This window comes from Pseudonaja textilis, chromosome 1, assembly GCF_049901715.1.
Source record: "Pseudonaja textilis isolate UNSWEBS1 chromosome 1, rPseTex1.2, whole genome shotgun sequence".
NCBI lineage: Eukaryota > Metazoa > Chordata > Lepidosauria > Squamata > Elapidae > Pseudonaja > Pseudonaja textilis.
In genome coordinates, this window is record NC_141990.1 from 169,959,043 (window position 1) to 169,975,579 (window position 16,537).

Here is a 16,537-nt window from a genome sequence, read left to right on the forward strand (position 1 = left end):
TCATATTCCTCTTTTGTCAAGCCGCTCCTGAACACCAAACAATGTCAGAAGCGTCTTACCTGGGCTAAAGAAAAAGAGAACTGGTCTGTTGCCCAGTGGTCCAAAGTCCACTTTTCTGATGAGAGCAACTTTTGCATCCCACTTGGAAACCAAGGACCCAGAGTCTGGAGGAAGAATGGAGAGGCACACACGGCAAGATGCTTGAAGTCCAGTGTGAAGTCTCCACAGTCTGTGTTGATTTGGGGAGCCATGTCATCTGCTGGTGTTGGTCCACTGTGCTTCATTAAGTCCAGGGTCAATGCAGCCGTCTACCAGGAGATTTTGGAGCACTTCATGCTTCCTTCTGCAGACGAGCTTTATGGGGATGCTGACTTCATTTTCCAGCAGGACTTGGAACCTGCCCACACTGCCAAAAGCACCAAAACCTGGTTCAATGACCATGGGATTACTGTGCTTGATTGGCCAGTAAACTCACCTGACCTGAACTCCATAGAGAATCTATGGGGCATTGCCAAGAGAAAGATGAGAAACATGAGACCGAACAATGCAGAAGAGCTGAAGGCCACTATTGAAGCATCCTGGTCTTCCATATTACCTCAGCAGGGCCACAGGCCGATAGCTTCCATGCCACACCGCACTGAGGCAGTAATTGCTGCAAAAGGGGCCCAAACCAAGTACTGAGTACTTATGCATGCTTATACTTTTCAGAGGTCCGATATTGTTCTATGTACAATCCTTGTGTTATTGATTGCATGTAATATTCTAATTTTCTGAGATTGTGGATTTGGGGTTTTCATGAGCTGTAAGCCATCATCATCACAATTATGACAAATCATGGCTTGAACTTTCACCTGTAAGCACAGACTCCATCTGTTCTAAAACTGTTGCTTTTTAATGAATTGATAGCAGCAGTTTCTTCCAACTGTTCTATGGCTCATACAGTTCTGATACTAATAACTTTTATCATTCTGCAAAGCAATCTATTTAAATGTGGACTTCAGAATATTGGGGAATGGCTATGCTGGAAGATACCCAAAGATTAAGGTCTCTCATTTTACAGCCATACAAAAAAGGAAGATCGTTCCAAGCATTCATCCACACACCGCTTCACTTTTTATGCATACAGTCTGTCAAAGTAGACTGTCAAATATGCCCCACCCCCTCCATTTGGGAAAAATGCCTATAAATTTAAAGAATGGTTTTGTAAAATAACAAATATGACTCACTACCAAACATAAGTTGAGTCACACATTCTAAGAGAAAACAAAACCCCAAGGTTGCTATTCCAGGCTATTGCCATGTATGATCAATTTACTGATTTTGATTTTTCTATATTATAGTTTACTATTTCAATAATAGGTAAGATTACTATTAAATTCAGCAATGGGAAAGGCAGAGTGACAGCACTGCTCTATAAAAAAATGGTATACATGAATATGAAACTCCCTTTGGAACAACTGACAAATAGGTTAATTACACATAAAGACTGCTTTACATTTAGATTAAAACTGTTACTAAAAAAACATAATGCACTGGCAATTCTTCAATTATGTAGCAAAGGAAAGAACAAAAAATATAGCATGCCATCTTTCCCATCTCTCAAGACAAGGAAGCCCAGGTTTTTTAAAAAAGAGATGCATTATTCTCTGCTAAGAGAGTCCAAAATGACCAATACCAATTTTCTCCCCAGTCCCCACGCCAAATATCACCTTGGCCTCAAAATTAACTGTGACTACATCTCATTAAAAACAATGGAACATGTATTAAGTTACATTGCTAATAAACTGCTCCCATAATTTGTAGTGGGTTGCGGTTATGACTAACATTTCCACCCAAGCCCTGATAGAAAGAGAAATAATCAATTGACACAAGAATGTTTCTCATTGGAAGTGTGCTTCCACCATTTTTATTGAATTGCATGAACCCATTACTCATATTGGATCTTAATTTAGAGCAAGGTTTCATCTTTAAGTTTCTCTCTGCTATAACTCATACTTGAGTTGTATTTCATTTAAAAATATATTTTTAAAAACTCCTATATCCAAATGCACAGTGCCTTTCCACAATGTAACTGCTTACACTTGGTTTTTATGGCTGAGGACTTCTAGGTCAAAATATATGATTTCTTGCTGCTCTGGTCAATGGGAAGCAGGGGTGAGTTTCTACCGGTTCTGTCCACCTCTGTAGAATCGGTAGCTCTGAAGAACAGCAGACATAGAACCGGTTCTATGTCTGCTGATGTTTTTGCCCACCCGGGTTCTTACCTGACCTTTATTTCCTGATTTTTTTCAACTTCAGCTGCTGTGCAAAGCACAGCTGCAGTTAAAAAAGCAGAAAAAAAGGGCTTTTTCAAAGGCTGCTTCTCTGCACGCAGCGTGCTGATGACGATTTACAGGCGCGTGCCGGCAGCATGCAAGGAAGCACATCGTAAATCACCGAACCTCATAAATCACCAAACTGGTAGTTAACCCTGTCAGATCCCACCCTTGATGGGAAGTGAGGGGCAAATTAATCTGCTCACAAGGTCCAGTTTTCCCATTAATCCTACAGATTTGTTTATAGGGTCCAAGGAAATTTTTAGGAAAGGAGGGAAATACTTTGAGCCAAGAATGCTCAATGATGATTGATGTTTCAAAGGAAGCATTGGAAGTGGTCAGTTGTGCAAAAGTGTTCTTTTCCCGCAACAATTTCACTCCTCTCCTTTGTTCCTCCTGGATATGGTTATCCATGCTTCTTCCTTGGGTGAGGTAACCAGCTCATACTTCGTGTCAATGACTTGGCCTTCTACAGGCTGCAGGTGGAGTTTCCTCACAATCACGCTCAGAAGAACCATAGCAACTGTACAGGCAAACCTAGCCATGAAAAAAAGATCAGGCAAATAACTGGAACTCATAGTTAAAGAAACAGAAAGATACCCATAGAAGGAACTCACTTCTTGCTACAGTAGGCATCTGAATCCTTCCCAAAAAATCTCTGATAGATTAGCCACCCTTCAGACAGTGTGGAATGAGAGGCTAAGGAAGGAGGGATGGGTGTTTTAGACTCATTTGGGAGATTTTCCTCCTGCCACAACAACTTCTCAATGTTTTTCTAGAAGCTCTTTAATATTCCTTCCAACCCTATTATTCTATCTTCTATCTTCTAAGAACATCAAGAGGCTTCTTACAGATCTCAGAGAGCTACAAGAAGAAGGGACTATTGATTTTCTTCCCTCTATTTAGAGTATATCCCCCCCCCTCCTTTAAAAAAATATGATTACTTTTCTCTCACCTCAGTTCAGGGCATTCCTGACTTCCTGAAAAACCCAGGAGAGAGAAGTTTTTTATAGCAGCTTCATCACTGAATCTGTCTGGATCAAATCTATCAAAAAGAAAAGAAAAAGATCAAAAGCCACCCACTCCTTGAAATGAGCTACAAGAAATGTGAATTGGTAATTAGGAAGCTCTTCAGCAGAGAATACCCAAGGCCACCTGCATCCACCCAATGTACATTTTCTGATTTGGCACAATTTGGTGAGAGACAGAGCTGCTATCTCTTTCTCCTTTCTTCCCTTCTTTCTCTGGTGCTTGCACCAGGCCACCTCCATTTTTTAAATCCAGCTGGCCTGCAAGCAAATGTGTGCTCAGCAGCAGATGATTCATTAGAAAGAAAAGCATGTTTCACAGTCACAGTTGGGAAGGAGGGGAAAACAAGCAATTATCCAGCCTCACCTAAAACTAACAGTAGGGTTTTCATAATTAAAGGATGGACAAAAGCAATCAAAAGGATGCCTGGTTATTTACTTTCACACAACTCCACCCCACCCCCACCACAATATTTATTAAAATCTGTAGTGTATCACATGTGTGTTTTTCATTAACTTGATATTTCATTGGGCAATAAATTTTCTATTCTTCAACCCTTCAGCTGTCTGTTGGCTATACCTCATCATGTTAAAAGGCCAACCATATTCTGCAGGGAAATAGCAAAGTCTGGAAAAGCTGTTTTGTTTGATGTATCCCTTAATTTGTTTTAATTAGTAGAGTTTAAAAAGAGTTAGATTGTAAGGGTCCAGAAATGATGATGCCTGGCTGATGCTCATATAGCTTTTTTTTTTTTTTTGGGGAAATCAGACCTTTCTGAACTCATCTCCTAACCCAAACAAAATGTCTTTGATGTGGAATGAAGAATGCATTTGTACAAGCAGTGATTAAGAAGTAATGTTATGCCCAGAGAGATATACATGACAAGAAACAACTTCCCTGAAGTCAGAGGAAATTCTGTACTTTACACCCACCTGTAAAGAGTGTGAGAAATGCTGCAGTACCCAGCATTAGCTGCAAAGCCTAAATCCAAGATTCCTTGCAGAGGATAAACCCAGGGTACTTAGTCCAGTAGTTGCAAGCATCATATTAAAAGCAAAGTAATTGATTTTTTGAACATTTGACACTCAGCATTCTCCAAGGAGGCTCGGCCTCTCTACCTTTTCATTCCAGAGAAAATGATGCTGGGACTATTTGTTTTCCTTGAACTAACATTTGCCATTGAAAGATGTTATAAATGAATTCTGTTACTGGAAATGACAGCAACCTTTCGGAGGTGGCTCTTCTGCTTCCCCCCAAAGTAATGGTTCAGTTTCCAGAGCCAGATTTTTTATTTATTTTTTTTAAGCTGTTTGGTTAATTTTATTTCAATCAATTCTATCATATTATCCCCTTGGATTCAAAATCAATGTCTTCATTTAAGTTCCCCGGTCCTGCCTCTACTTGACTGAATGAGATTAAACATTGCCATTTGGAGGCATTACAGTGTTTTATTCTATTCAAATTTTTAACAGAAGAATACATTTTGAATAGAATAAATAAATTTGGAATTCAAATTTTGAGGCCAAAATTGTTCTGTGGCCATATCTGGAAATAATGATGCAAAGCTTTTGACTGGTGCACTCCATCCTTTAAACTGCAATGTCAATATTTTTTAAAATTGACAAATGCACCATACAATCATGAACCTCTTAAAATCTTTTGCTAAGAAAATAATGCATTTGGATAATTCTACTTTTTTATCTGCTGGGTGTTTTCTTTACATGCATTTTGTTGCTGTTTTCAAATATGAAATTCTACACCTACATTTTACATGGAGGAGCCCAGAAACCATGTGTCATGATATAGTTCTATTCTTGGTACTATTCATATAGTACCAAGAGACAGAATTTAGCAGGGAAAAATGAATTTACATTAAGAAACATTATTATCTAAGTTTTCTATGTTCCATACTTGTAAGGCAATGGCCAAACTGAGTTGTCCTGCAAGACCACACCAAGTGCATATAAGACAAGAGTCTGTAAGAGAATTTAAAAAGCATATTAGCCCACTGACATGCACAACATTATCACATTACATGCACAAACTAGTAGTCTATTATGTGCATAAATAGCTGTATAAATACATGACAGAGATATATTTTCTTTGTTTTAACTTCGATTTAGATCCTTAATGCAAAACTAATCCAATCTGGAAGACAAGAAGAGATCAGGGACAGAAAAAGGTGAAAGCAGCCAAGTACCACGGACCCTCTAAGAGAAATTTGCTTTACGTAAAGCAGTATCACAATGACAGCATTTCAAGACAAGATGGACCATAATTCCAAATGAGTATGTGTGTAATCATCTATAGCAATTGTTGCATTTTACAAGAGGAAAAAGACAGTGACAGAAGTGATAGAAACCAAATGTTTTTTTTCCAGCTCTTTGCTTGAAATCAGCTCCTTTCACTACTTTTCTTGAAGTCTGATGCTTTATAATCTCACCTAAAGAAATTAAGTCATAATCTGATTTATAAGGATGGTGAAGATATTCTGGAACTGATGTCCAAGTAAATATGGCAATAAACGGATCAATTACAGTGGTTATATTTTTGTTGGAAATGGCACAAGCAAGGATGGACTATTTATATTTTATTGATCAAAACTCCTACTAATTTGGAACAAAAGATATAACAGCAATATTCATGTACTATCTCCCTCCCTCTTATTTGTTGGGATGAAAAACTTCAGGATGAATGTGGCTCTTTCAGGGACCATTTTATGGTCCCAAGAGTGACTTGGTCACCACTACCAATTTTTCCTTTTCTTACATTAAGAAAGTGATTACAGCAAGCCTCAGTAAGATTTCATGCATTTATTCTGTTCCCCAAGCATCTCTCCCAAGTACTTTATGAACAGCTAAAACATCTATCTCCCCTCATTCTAATGATACAACTGCATTACTGTAACTCAGCACAGAGCACTATACATTTTACTATTAATAGCTTTCTTACTAAATTGGTCAGTTTAACAGCTATGAATAAATCCTTCATCTTCACGTATAACCAAATCTATTCATTTGTATCCTGCCTTTATTATGTTTGAAAATAATACAAGGCAGTGAACATATCCAGCATGTCTTCCTCTTCCTGTTTGCCCATAACAACCCTGTAAGGTGGGTTGGGCTGAGAGAGAGTAACTGGTCCAAGGCCACCCAGGTGGATTTCATGGCTAAAGCAGGATTAAAACTCACAGTGTCCAGCTTTCAAGCCTGATGCCTTAGCCACTAGATTGAACTGGTTCTCATGATCGTGATCCAGTTATTCTCAATTAAGAATGTTATTGGTATTCTATTTAGAGGAAAAGGAAAACTTTGCTTAATTGAATCTTTCCTGGATAAATTAGGTTTATAAACACAGAGACCATACAAAGCACCTGAATGACTTAACAAAACACTCAATCATATAATGGTTTATTAAACCAAAAATACATTTGAGTTCAGTTGAATATAGACCCATTTTGGTTGTTTAATTATTGGGTTTAGTTGCCATTTTATATATTGGGTAGGTTTTTTTAATATTATATGGTTATTTGGGGTGTTTAGTGTTTGTTGTTTGTTTGGATTTTTTTGCTATACATCAGGGCTCTCCAACCTTAGCAACTTTAAGTCTTGTGGACCTCAACTCCCAGAATTCCTCAGCCAGCAAGCTGGCTGAGGAATTCTGAAAGTTGAGGTCCAGGTCCACAAGTCTTAAAGTTGCTAAGGTTGGAGACCCCTGATCTAGAGTCACATTGCTTGAGATGGGCAGTCTTATCAATGTTTTTTGAATCAGCGCACTGAAAAAAAGAATTCAGAGTTCTGGTTTACATGGCCACTAATGTGCCTCTCTTTAAAAACAAAGTAACATTCTGTCTTTGTATATTTTCTCTTTCTTGGAAGCCTCCCAATTAAAATGGTAATTTCACTGAAATTGAAGATCAGAGCACCAGCTTCCAATCCTACCTCCTTGGGAATCAGATGCTGATCAACTCTGCCTTCCAGCTCCTGAAGTCGGGCAGCAATTGGGGTTAGTTTTGCTGTCCTCACTGTTTCATTCAAAACCTGCCGGCAATACCTGCAAGCACAACATTTCCAAGGTTTTCATTTGATTAAAAAAGAAAAAAAAAAGAATCCTAAAACACACACATTCCTATAACTTCCAGAGACCGCATTCAAACAAGAATCAGATTAATGAACATTAATCCAGTCATGGCACAATTTGTGTTATAATAATCAGTTCTTGGATGAATTACATGCCACTTGGCTGGAGTTATCCATTTAATATTCCCAATTTTATTCTGTTTCTTGAAGCTCAAATGGTTACTTGTTGGTTGAAGCACTTCTTCCCCATCCCTAGCAAATTCTCTTCCATCTCTGTTCTAAATCAAAGTACAGTGCCATTCATGGATCACTTAGATCTCAGCACCCCTTTCAAATACTTTTAACTACATAATTAGGGGAAGGGGGGAAATAGCTCAGAAAATTCCAGTCTTTCACAAATGTGGCTTAGTGTCACCCATTTTGCATCACTGCTCTGCCTATTGTTGCTCTCAAATACCCCATTAAGTATTGCCCCATTCACTAGATACAGGATATAAGATACAGGTAGTCCTCGATTTACAACAATTCATTTAGTGACTGTTCAAAGTTACAATGGCACTGAAAAAAGTGACTTATGACAAGCTTTTCATAGTTAAAACCTTTGCATCATCCCCATGATCATACGATCAAAATTCATATGCTTAGCAACTGGTTCATACTTATGACTATTGCTGTATCCCAAGGTCATATGATCACCTTTTGCAACTTTCTGACAAGCAAAGTCAATGGAGAAGCCAAATTCACTTAACAGCCAGGCTAGTAATTTATCAACTGCAGTGATTCACTTAATTGTGGCAAGAAAGGTCATAAAATGGAGCAAAACTATCTTAATAAATATCTCACTTAATAACAGAAATTTTGAGCTCAATTGTGGTCATAAATTGAGGATTACCCATGTACTGGAATGGGTCAGCTAGCTCACATGGCAAACTCTGTCTTAAATTAAGCATATTAGCAATATACTACAATACTAGGGTTCAAATTGATTTTGAAAAGTGATAAATTGATAAGCAAGAAGGATCCTCTTCTCACATCTTGTTAAGAGATCAGGAGCATGATATTTGCTGACACTAAAAAAATGAGTATAAAAAAAGACCCACACCTAAGTTGTTCAATTTTCACATGTGTAACAGGGCTCTTTCCAAGAACCTAATCCAACTCCTTGTAAAGCTTTTGCTGAACTTCTTTTGAGGTAGTTAACAAATAGACCACCCACGTACACACTAAAGAAAGGGGAAAAAAGAGAAGCATCAGAGAATAAAAGTCTTTAGGTGGTCAACACATGTATACAATTCACAGTTCATGTACTGAAATTAGGAAAAAGCAACCCCCACTGTGTAACTCAATAGAAAACTCAGGCCAGATGAAGCAGTATGTAGAAAGAAGTATTAGGTGGCCTGTGAGAAAATGAACAAACATAGGTGATTAAACTATTTAAAGGCTGAGTAGACTTTTGACGTAATCTACAGTTTAACAATCAGAGAACCTTTTGTGAAGTGTACAATTTGTACCATAGTTATTATTTTAGTCATCATTATCTTTGCTCTCTAAAATATCCCCACATAAAGAGGCTTGAAAGACAATGGCTTGACTAAAACTAGTCAGTGAGTTTAGAGTTAAGACCTATAATTCATAATTTCAGATATATCCAAGCATGCAAATTCATCCATCCTCCATCCTTTTATCTCCCACATCATTCAGTCATTCCAAACTCTTTTATATCACAAACGGCTCACAAACTGCTCACTCCCACCAAAATGTTCCATGTGCTGGCAACACCACATTTGGCACCACTTGATAGGCTCTATTTCACTTAATATTTCTTAAATAAAAGCAAAAGTTTCACTGGAAAGTGTCAGCTTTGTGTCAATTCTGAATTTAGTTTGGTGGTGGAATCGTAAGAATTCAATTTGACATATTTGAGAAATGGAGCGGGGGAGAACTGAGGCGGATGAAGCTCCAGCCAAAACAACACAGCTGGGCGAAGTCAGCTGCATTTCAAACTGCTGCTTGGCCAGAGAAAGTTGCCAGGAAATTATTTTATATCCTGGTTGGACAATGTGAGTTATTGTTTTGGAAAAATGAGAACCTTCTAATTATAGTGATGTGGAAGCCTGGTAAATCTTCAGTACTGGCTTCCACCAGTTCATGCCAAGATGTGTAATTAGAATAAAATAGTTATTAGAATGCCTCTGAGTTTGTTTTGTGGTGATTGCATTACTTGGAATCTGACACTAAGCCAGTACTCTAAAACCATTGCTCCAATGGGGCTACATTCTGGGGTCCTGAGCCCCAGCTGCTCCCTGGATACTCCAGGGGGACAGAAGACTCAGGGAAGATTAATTAATGGAGGGGAGGAAGTAGAATCAGCGGGGACGACAGTGGACCCCTGAGCGAGCATCGGGGTCCTGTTGGCACTCGATGGCAGATCGGAGTGGCGGTGGAGACCGACCGACCGAGAGACGGGTTACCGGAACTCAATGGTCTGAGGCTAGTCGAAAGAATCCCCAGCTGAGATGAGGAAGATAGCTAGCTGGCTGAATTGTCCCGGGAATTGGCGGGAACCTTGGTGGGCCTGAGGCAGGAGGAACCAAGGAATGTCACTCACCAAGGAAGCAGCACTCTGGGTGAGCCTGGATTACCCAAATCCACCCTTCCCACAGCCTATGATAGCTACATGAGGCGTTTCCTGAACTACCTTGGCAGGATGGAGCATGACAGTCAAAGCCCAAAGCCAAACCCAACATGGTAGGGGGAGGTAGCTGCTTTCCTGACCATCAACAGCCCTGGTCATCAGGGCTAGGACAGATTGGTGGGAGCTATGACCCGGGGCTGGCTGGGGATATGCCCCTGGATCCTTGTCCCCTGCTCGCTGTAGCCACCAGAGCAATTATACTCTTAACCGGTGCTGGACATTTTGCAGCTGATCGAAGCCATCCCCGTGGGCCCAAGCAGGCTGATGGATTCCCCATTGGCCAGAAGAACCACCCACCCAGCTAGTGGATGGTCCCGGAGCCAATTACCAACATCCGGGGCAGCCAATGATGACCAAGGCGAGGCCCAGGGAGGAAGAGACGGTGCCTGATGGCGAGGGCAGAGTTCTAGCCCAATTGGAAGACTTTCCCACAGAATAGCTGACCGCCTGACCGCGGAGCCAAGCCCAGCTTCTGAAGTGACGCAGAGCCCTGGTCGGACCTGAGGGAGTTTCTGGAGCCCTCAGCAACCAGTCCCTGGGTGAGTTGGGTCCTGAGGGTAAGAGGACTGTCCCAATATCTACATGCTCAGTGCAGAAGTGACTAGGGCCCCTGCCTAAGATGCAGCCATTAGGGTGGAAGTATCTCACTGCACCCGACAGGGAAGCCTTGGGGGAGATTCCTTGTCAGTCAGCTGAAGAGCTGGCGGAACTGCGAGGAACCTACCCACAGTCAAAAGATAAGTCTGAAGAATTGTAAGAATTCCTCTCCCCTCAAACCAAGGATGCCACGAGACGGCTGGGGCCTACTGTCAATGGCCCCACACCAGAACGGGTACTTGTGGTCCGACGAGGGGAAAAGAGACCCTGCCTGGGAGATGAAAAAGGGGAGGATTTGCCCTGCAAGCTGTAGAAGTACCTGCCTCCTCCCTCCTGAGGAAGACAAAACCTTACTGACCTACGACAGTGATGATGATGGTCCTATAGTGAGTCCATTCCCCTTTCACTGTGCCAATACTGGGGGTCAGGGGGAAGTAAAAGCAATTATTGACACGGGTTGTACCTGCTGCCTGATCAGCCTGGCCACTGTCCTAAAACTGGGCATCTGAACAAAGATGACTTAACCCGTAAGTTTTGGATGGGTCACTAATTGGGGACCTCCCAATATCACTTCTTACAGAAGCCGTGAAGATGGAGATGGGTCAGCACAGAGACAAGCTCCACTTCATCATTGCACCAAAGATGAAAGTGCTGGTCATCCTGGGGTTGGCATAGTTGGACAAGTGGACCCTGCCTATCACATGGCAGGGTGGTTACCACATGCTCAAGATAGCAGTGGGGCCTAACCCCCTCATCCGAACATTGGGGGGGTCCTACCCAACCCCAGTCCAACAAAGCCCAGAACGAGAGCACCACGATGGCATCGCAACCGGTCCCAGGTGACCCACAAATCCCTAGGGAGTATTGGGACTTAGCAGAGGTGTTCAGTGAGGACAAAGCCAGTGTGTTGCCACCCCATCACCCCACTGACTGCGCCATCAAATTTGTGCCAGGAGCTAACTTACCCAAACCAAAGATGCACTCCATGACCCCTAAGGATGAAAGAGTTTAGAAAGTACATCAATGAGAACCTGGCTCACAGATTCATCCAACTTGCAAAATCCAAAGTAGCCATCCCAGTCCTCTTCAAAGAGAAGGACAGGTCGATGAGGCTATACATGGATTTTAGGGGGATCAACACCGTATGTGTGCCCCCTCCTGCTCATGAAGGACACGTTGGCCCACCTGGCCAAGGGGAAGGTGTTCACTAAACTGGGCTTATGAGAGGCATACTACAGAGTGCGAATTAAAGGTGACAAGTGGAAAACGGTAGCTTCCAGTTCAGAGTAATGCCTTTTGGGTTGCAAGGGCTCCTGCTGTCTTCATGCAACTCATAAATGAGGTGCTGCATGAGCACCTATACGAAGAGGTCCTCTTTTACCTGAATGACATTCTTATTTTCTCCAAGACCTTGGAAGAACATGTGAAGTTAGTGCGCCAAGTGTTAAAGAAACTCCTAGCAGCCAAGCTGTATGCGAAACTGTCAAAATGCAAGTTTCAAAAAGACTAGACTACCTGGGCTACCAAGTGTCTAGTGAGGGGATAGAGATGGATCCAGAGAAAGTAAAGGCAGTTCTGGACTGGCAAGCTCCATGCACCCGTTGGCATTTGCAGACAGTTTGACAGTTCATCCCAAATTTTGCCGAGATTGCCAAGCCAAGCTATTGAAAATGGGGAAAGGCCTGCAACAGCCAACTCAACCCTTAAGTTGGACTTTAGAATGCCAGAAGGCTTTTGAACAGTTGAAAAGACTATTTTCTAAGTCTATCCTCAAGCATCCAGACTTGGAGCAGCCCTTTGTGATCCAAGCTGATGCCAGTGATGTGGCTGTCACAGCAGTCCTTTTCCAGAAGAACGCAGAGGGTAACTTGCATCCTTGCGCATACACTTCCAAAAAACTGATGGAGACTGAGTGGAGATGGGCCGTATGGGAAAAGGAAGCATATGCAGTCCGATGGGCCCTACTGACCTGGAGACACTTCCTGGAGGGCAATGCAGTGCCTTTTGAAATATGGACTGATCACAAAAACTTTGAGGCACTGAAGACTCCACATAAACACTCTCCAAAGCAGGTCCGTTAGGTGCAGTATTTTAAATGATTCAACTTTGAACTAAAGTATATCCCAGAGGGAAAAAACATTTTAGCTGATGCCCTATCACGCAAACTGCAATACCACAGCACGAGGGAAGAAGTGATCCATCCAATAATTTCCCCTTCCCAGCCAGCATCGTGTTAACCCGAGGCCAGGCAGCCCGTAGAAGGACCTTGGATGTGGGGGGATAACCCAAAGGCTAAAAGATAAGCTGCTAACTGTCCAGTTGTTACAAGGACAATCCGGGGATACTAACCCTGAAGGATGGTCTGGGCTGGAAGGGATCAAAATTATATATGCCTAGCAGTTTGTGATTCCAGGTTCTTAAGCAAAGCCACGATTCTAAGCAAGTGGGGCATTTTGGCTACGTAAAAACCCTGCACCTGACTTGAAGACAATTTTGGTGGCCAAAAATGAAAAAAGATGTGGAGGACTATGTAAAAAGCTGTGCTACTTGTGCAATGATGAAAACGAGGCCAGGAAAGCCTCCTGGTTTGCTCTATCAAGTGGCAAATCCATCGCGACCCTGGGAAGAAATAGCTATGGACTTTATTGTTGAGCTCCCTCAGAGGGGTGGAAACACTGTCCTTTGGACCATAGTGGGCTTGTTCTCCAAACAGGCCCTTTGCGGCCTGCCCAGGACTCCTGTCTGCACGGAAACTGGCTAACCTATTTATCAAGCATATCTATAGGTTGCATTACCCTGTAGAGTAATCTCTGATCGGGGGAATCAATTTACCGCTAGATTCTGGAGGGAATTCATGAGGACTATTGGGTCCTTGCAGGGGCTTAGCTCAGCATTTCATCCGAGTACTAATGGTGCCGCAGAGAGAGCTAATGCCATCGTAGAGCAATACTTAAGGTGTTATGTAAATTATCAACAATCAGACTGGGCAGAGTTGTTGCCGTTTGCTGAGGTAGTATATAACAATGCAGTGCACAGTACTGTCAGTCTGTCCCCTTTCCAGGTGACCAGTGGCATAGAGTTTGTTCCCATGCCTGAGCTCCCTAGGGAGCCACCCTCCTCCATGTCGCTAACAGAGTGGATGGAGTCATTGAAAAAAGCATGTGGAAATACCAAGCAGGCCCTGAGTGAAGCAGCAGAGGCCTATAAAAAGCAGGTGTCAGCTTTGGGATCCTTATTCATTGCTGCCACATAGCTTGAGAAAGTGGAAGGGGGGTGATTTTGTTGAGTAGCTCTAAGTAGACAAAATAGGATTCTTTTGGGTCATAGACTGTGGCGCAGAAACAAAAAGGAACTTACTTTGGGATTGGTTCATGTGATGTGATGATGAGAGAAAAGGGGATGGTTTGTAGTTTGTGACATTGTGGGAAGTCCAGGAAACTTTTAGTTTTGAAATTCCACAGATGTGCCAAGTGCTATTCTAATAAAGATACTTTTGAGATTATGCTTGTCTTGGAGTTACTGATTGGAATGGAAGTTCCCTGGAATGCTAACAGCAGGCTGACAAACACCGCGCTTCTCAACCAGAATTTAGGGTGGGGGACAAGGTGTACTTGTCCACAAAGTACCTGAAATTAAAATTGGCATCAAAAAAGCTTGGTCCTAAATATATGAGGCCATTCCTTATAATTAAAGTGATTACGCCAGTTACAGTACAACTTCAGCTTCCCTGGTTACTAGGGAAAATACATCTGGTATTCCACAGTAGTCTGTTGAAACCGGTGGTAAGTTCACAAGTTGGACTAGTGGATCAAACTCCCCCCAAACTGTTGATGATTGAGAGTCAAACGCACTATGAAATAAAAAGGATCCTGGACTCGAAGGTCCAGAAAGGCCAGTTAGAATATGTGATACATTAGAAGGGATACCCCCTATCTGAAGCAACCTGGGTTAAAAGCCGGAAGGTAAATATAGGTTGATAAAAAAATTCCATGACAAGTACCCTCAGAAGCCGAAGGGATCTCCCGGTGGGGAAAGGGGAGGTTAGTGGCATGAGTGATAGTCTTTATGCTTTATGTCTTATAGGAACGTTCCTCCAGTTGGGGGAGGGGGCAGCCTGTCAAGCCAGAATTTAGTTTGGTGGTGGAGAAATGGAGGGGGGAGAACTGAGGTAGAGATGAAGCTCCAGCCAGAACAATATAGCTGGGCGATGAGTCAGCTGCATTCCAACTGCTGCTGAGTCAGAGAAAGTTGCTAGGAAACTATTTTATATCCTGGTTGGACAATGTGACTTATTGTTTTGGAAAAGTGAGAACCTTCTAATTACAGTGACATGGAAGCCTGGTAAATCTTCAGTACTGGTTTCCACCAGTTCATGCCAAGATGTGTAATTAGAATAAAATAGTTCTTTGAGGAATTAGAATGCCTCTGAGCTCATTTTGTGATGACTGCATTACTTGGAACCTGACACTTTGTTCATCAGATCCTGATAAGCTTTTTTAGAAAGTCAGCATAATGGGAGACTATATAATGGCACCTGTGCTCTGAAATAGTTCTACTAGCACTAGTGTTACCTAGTTTTGGTAATGAAATATCTGCAAAAAAAAACCCAAGCTTAAAGAGCACCTAAGACCCCATTTCAAGTCTGAGCTACAAATATTCTCCCTCATTAATGACTGGACATTGTCTAGTATTAGGGAGCATCTGCCAAGGTATCTTGGATACTGACATGGCTGCTACATGGAATTTCTGTATATTATTTTCATTTTATCTTCAAGTATCAGTCTCTTCAAAAGAAAGGTTATAGAGTTATTTCAAAATACATCATAATCACCTGGGAAGGCAATTGCCTTAAAATATGAGGAAAATCATGTAATGCTATTTTGAGATCTGCCTCTAACATAACCTAAATAATTCAGACAAGCACACCTCATGGCCAAGCAAAAGGAGATAAAGACCTTTTCTCCCTATATCATGAAATTTTTATTTATCCTGGGATACTGAGATTTTGCTTCTCCCAATCCCAATTTGTCAAGATTTACCATTTTAAAAGTTACCATTTTATTTACTTTACATGATGAGAAATTGAAATAAAAAATTTCAAGATATTTATCATTTATTTTGCTATTTCAGGCATAAGCCCAAGTTCCCTCCACCTGCCCTATTTTAACTTTTCATGTCCAAGAAAGAAAACACCTTGAATATTATAAAGGCCTGGAGCCTCTCAGCTTACAAACTAAATCAAATTATCTATAGTATTATGTAACAACAAGCACTGTGACAACATTAGGACTCCCTCCTCCCCCAATGATTTGCACTAAGCTATTTTATATACTTACATTTTGCAGTGATTATGGATCCTGCCAGAGAGAATATCATAGTGTCCTCCAAAATCTAGAAAATGAAAAGAATTTCATGAAGGAGGGAAAAAAGGCAATGAGAGTGAGCACCAAACCTAATATTGAAAATTTAATAAAACATTTTATATATGTCAAAGCAGATATGTCTGCAATGAATTCCAAATTAATTGTTGCTCCAGAAGAAATAGTTTCAAAAAGAAAGAAAATTATTAATCGTTAACAATGTATCTTCCCTCTGCCAACAAAAAATATACATGGAAAAGTCTGTCAGTACCATGTACATTTAGAAGCTTCCTGTTATGAAGTCAACTGGCTTTCAGAGAACTCCAGCTGCACATAATGAAGATTGTTCAAATCAAACATCTTCTCTGTGTCAAGCAAAATTCTCCTGAGAAACACCGCACATAGCAAAAGGACCAATCAATCAAATCTTTATTACATGTATAGACCAGCATAAGTATGCTT

General features: G+C 41.3%; 1 protein-coding gene across 2 annotated transcripts in view; it reads right to left on the minus strand.

The window, feature by feature from the left end:
- Window positions 1–1,874: 1,874 nt before the first annotated feature.
- The window catches only part of CYP20A1 (cytochrome P450 family 20 subfamily A member 1), a 50,389-nt gene continuing 35,726 nt past the window's right edge, over window positions 1,875–16,537 (minus strand). The window contains exons 8-13 of one of the 2 annotated variants that reach the window (XM_087916372.1): window positions 16,052–16,106; window positions 8,526–8,646; window positions 7,286–7,397; window positions 5,256–5,320; window positions 3,271–3,360; window positions 1,875–2,852 (exon numbers count right to left, since the gene is read on the minus strand). In XM_087916372.1, coding sequence (XP_087772498.1) covers window positions 8,573–8,646; window positions 16,052–16,106 — 129 coding nt within the window. In that variant the 3' untranslated portion in view covers window positions 1,875–2,852; window positions 3,271–3,360; window positions 5,256–5,320; window positions 7,286–7,397; window positions 8,526–8,572. The remainder of the gene's footprint in view (window positions 2,853–3,270; window positions 3,361–5,255; window positions 5,321–7,285; window positions 7,398–8,525; window positions 8,647–16,051; window positions 16,107–16,537) is intronic. The other variant, XM_087916421.1, reaches the window with a different exon arrangement.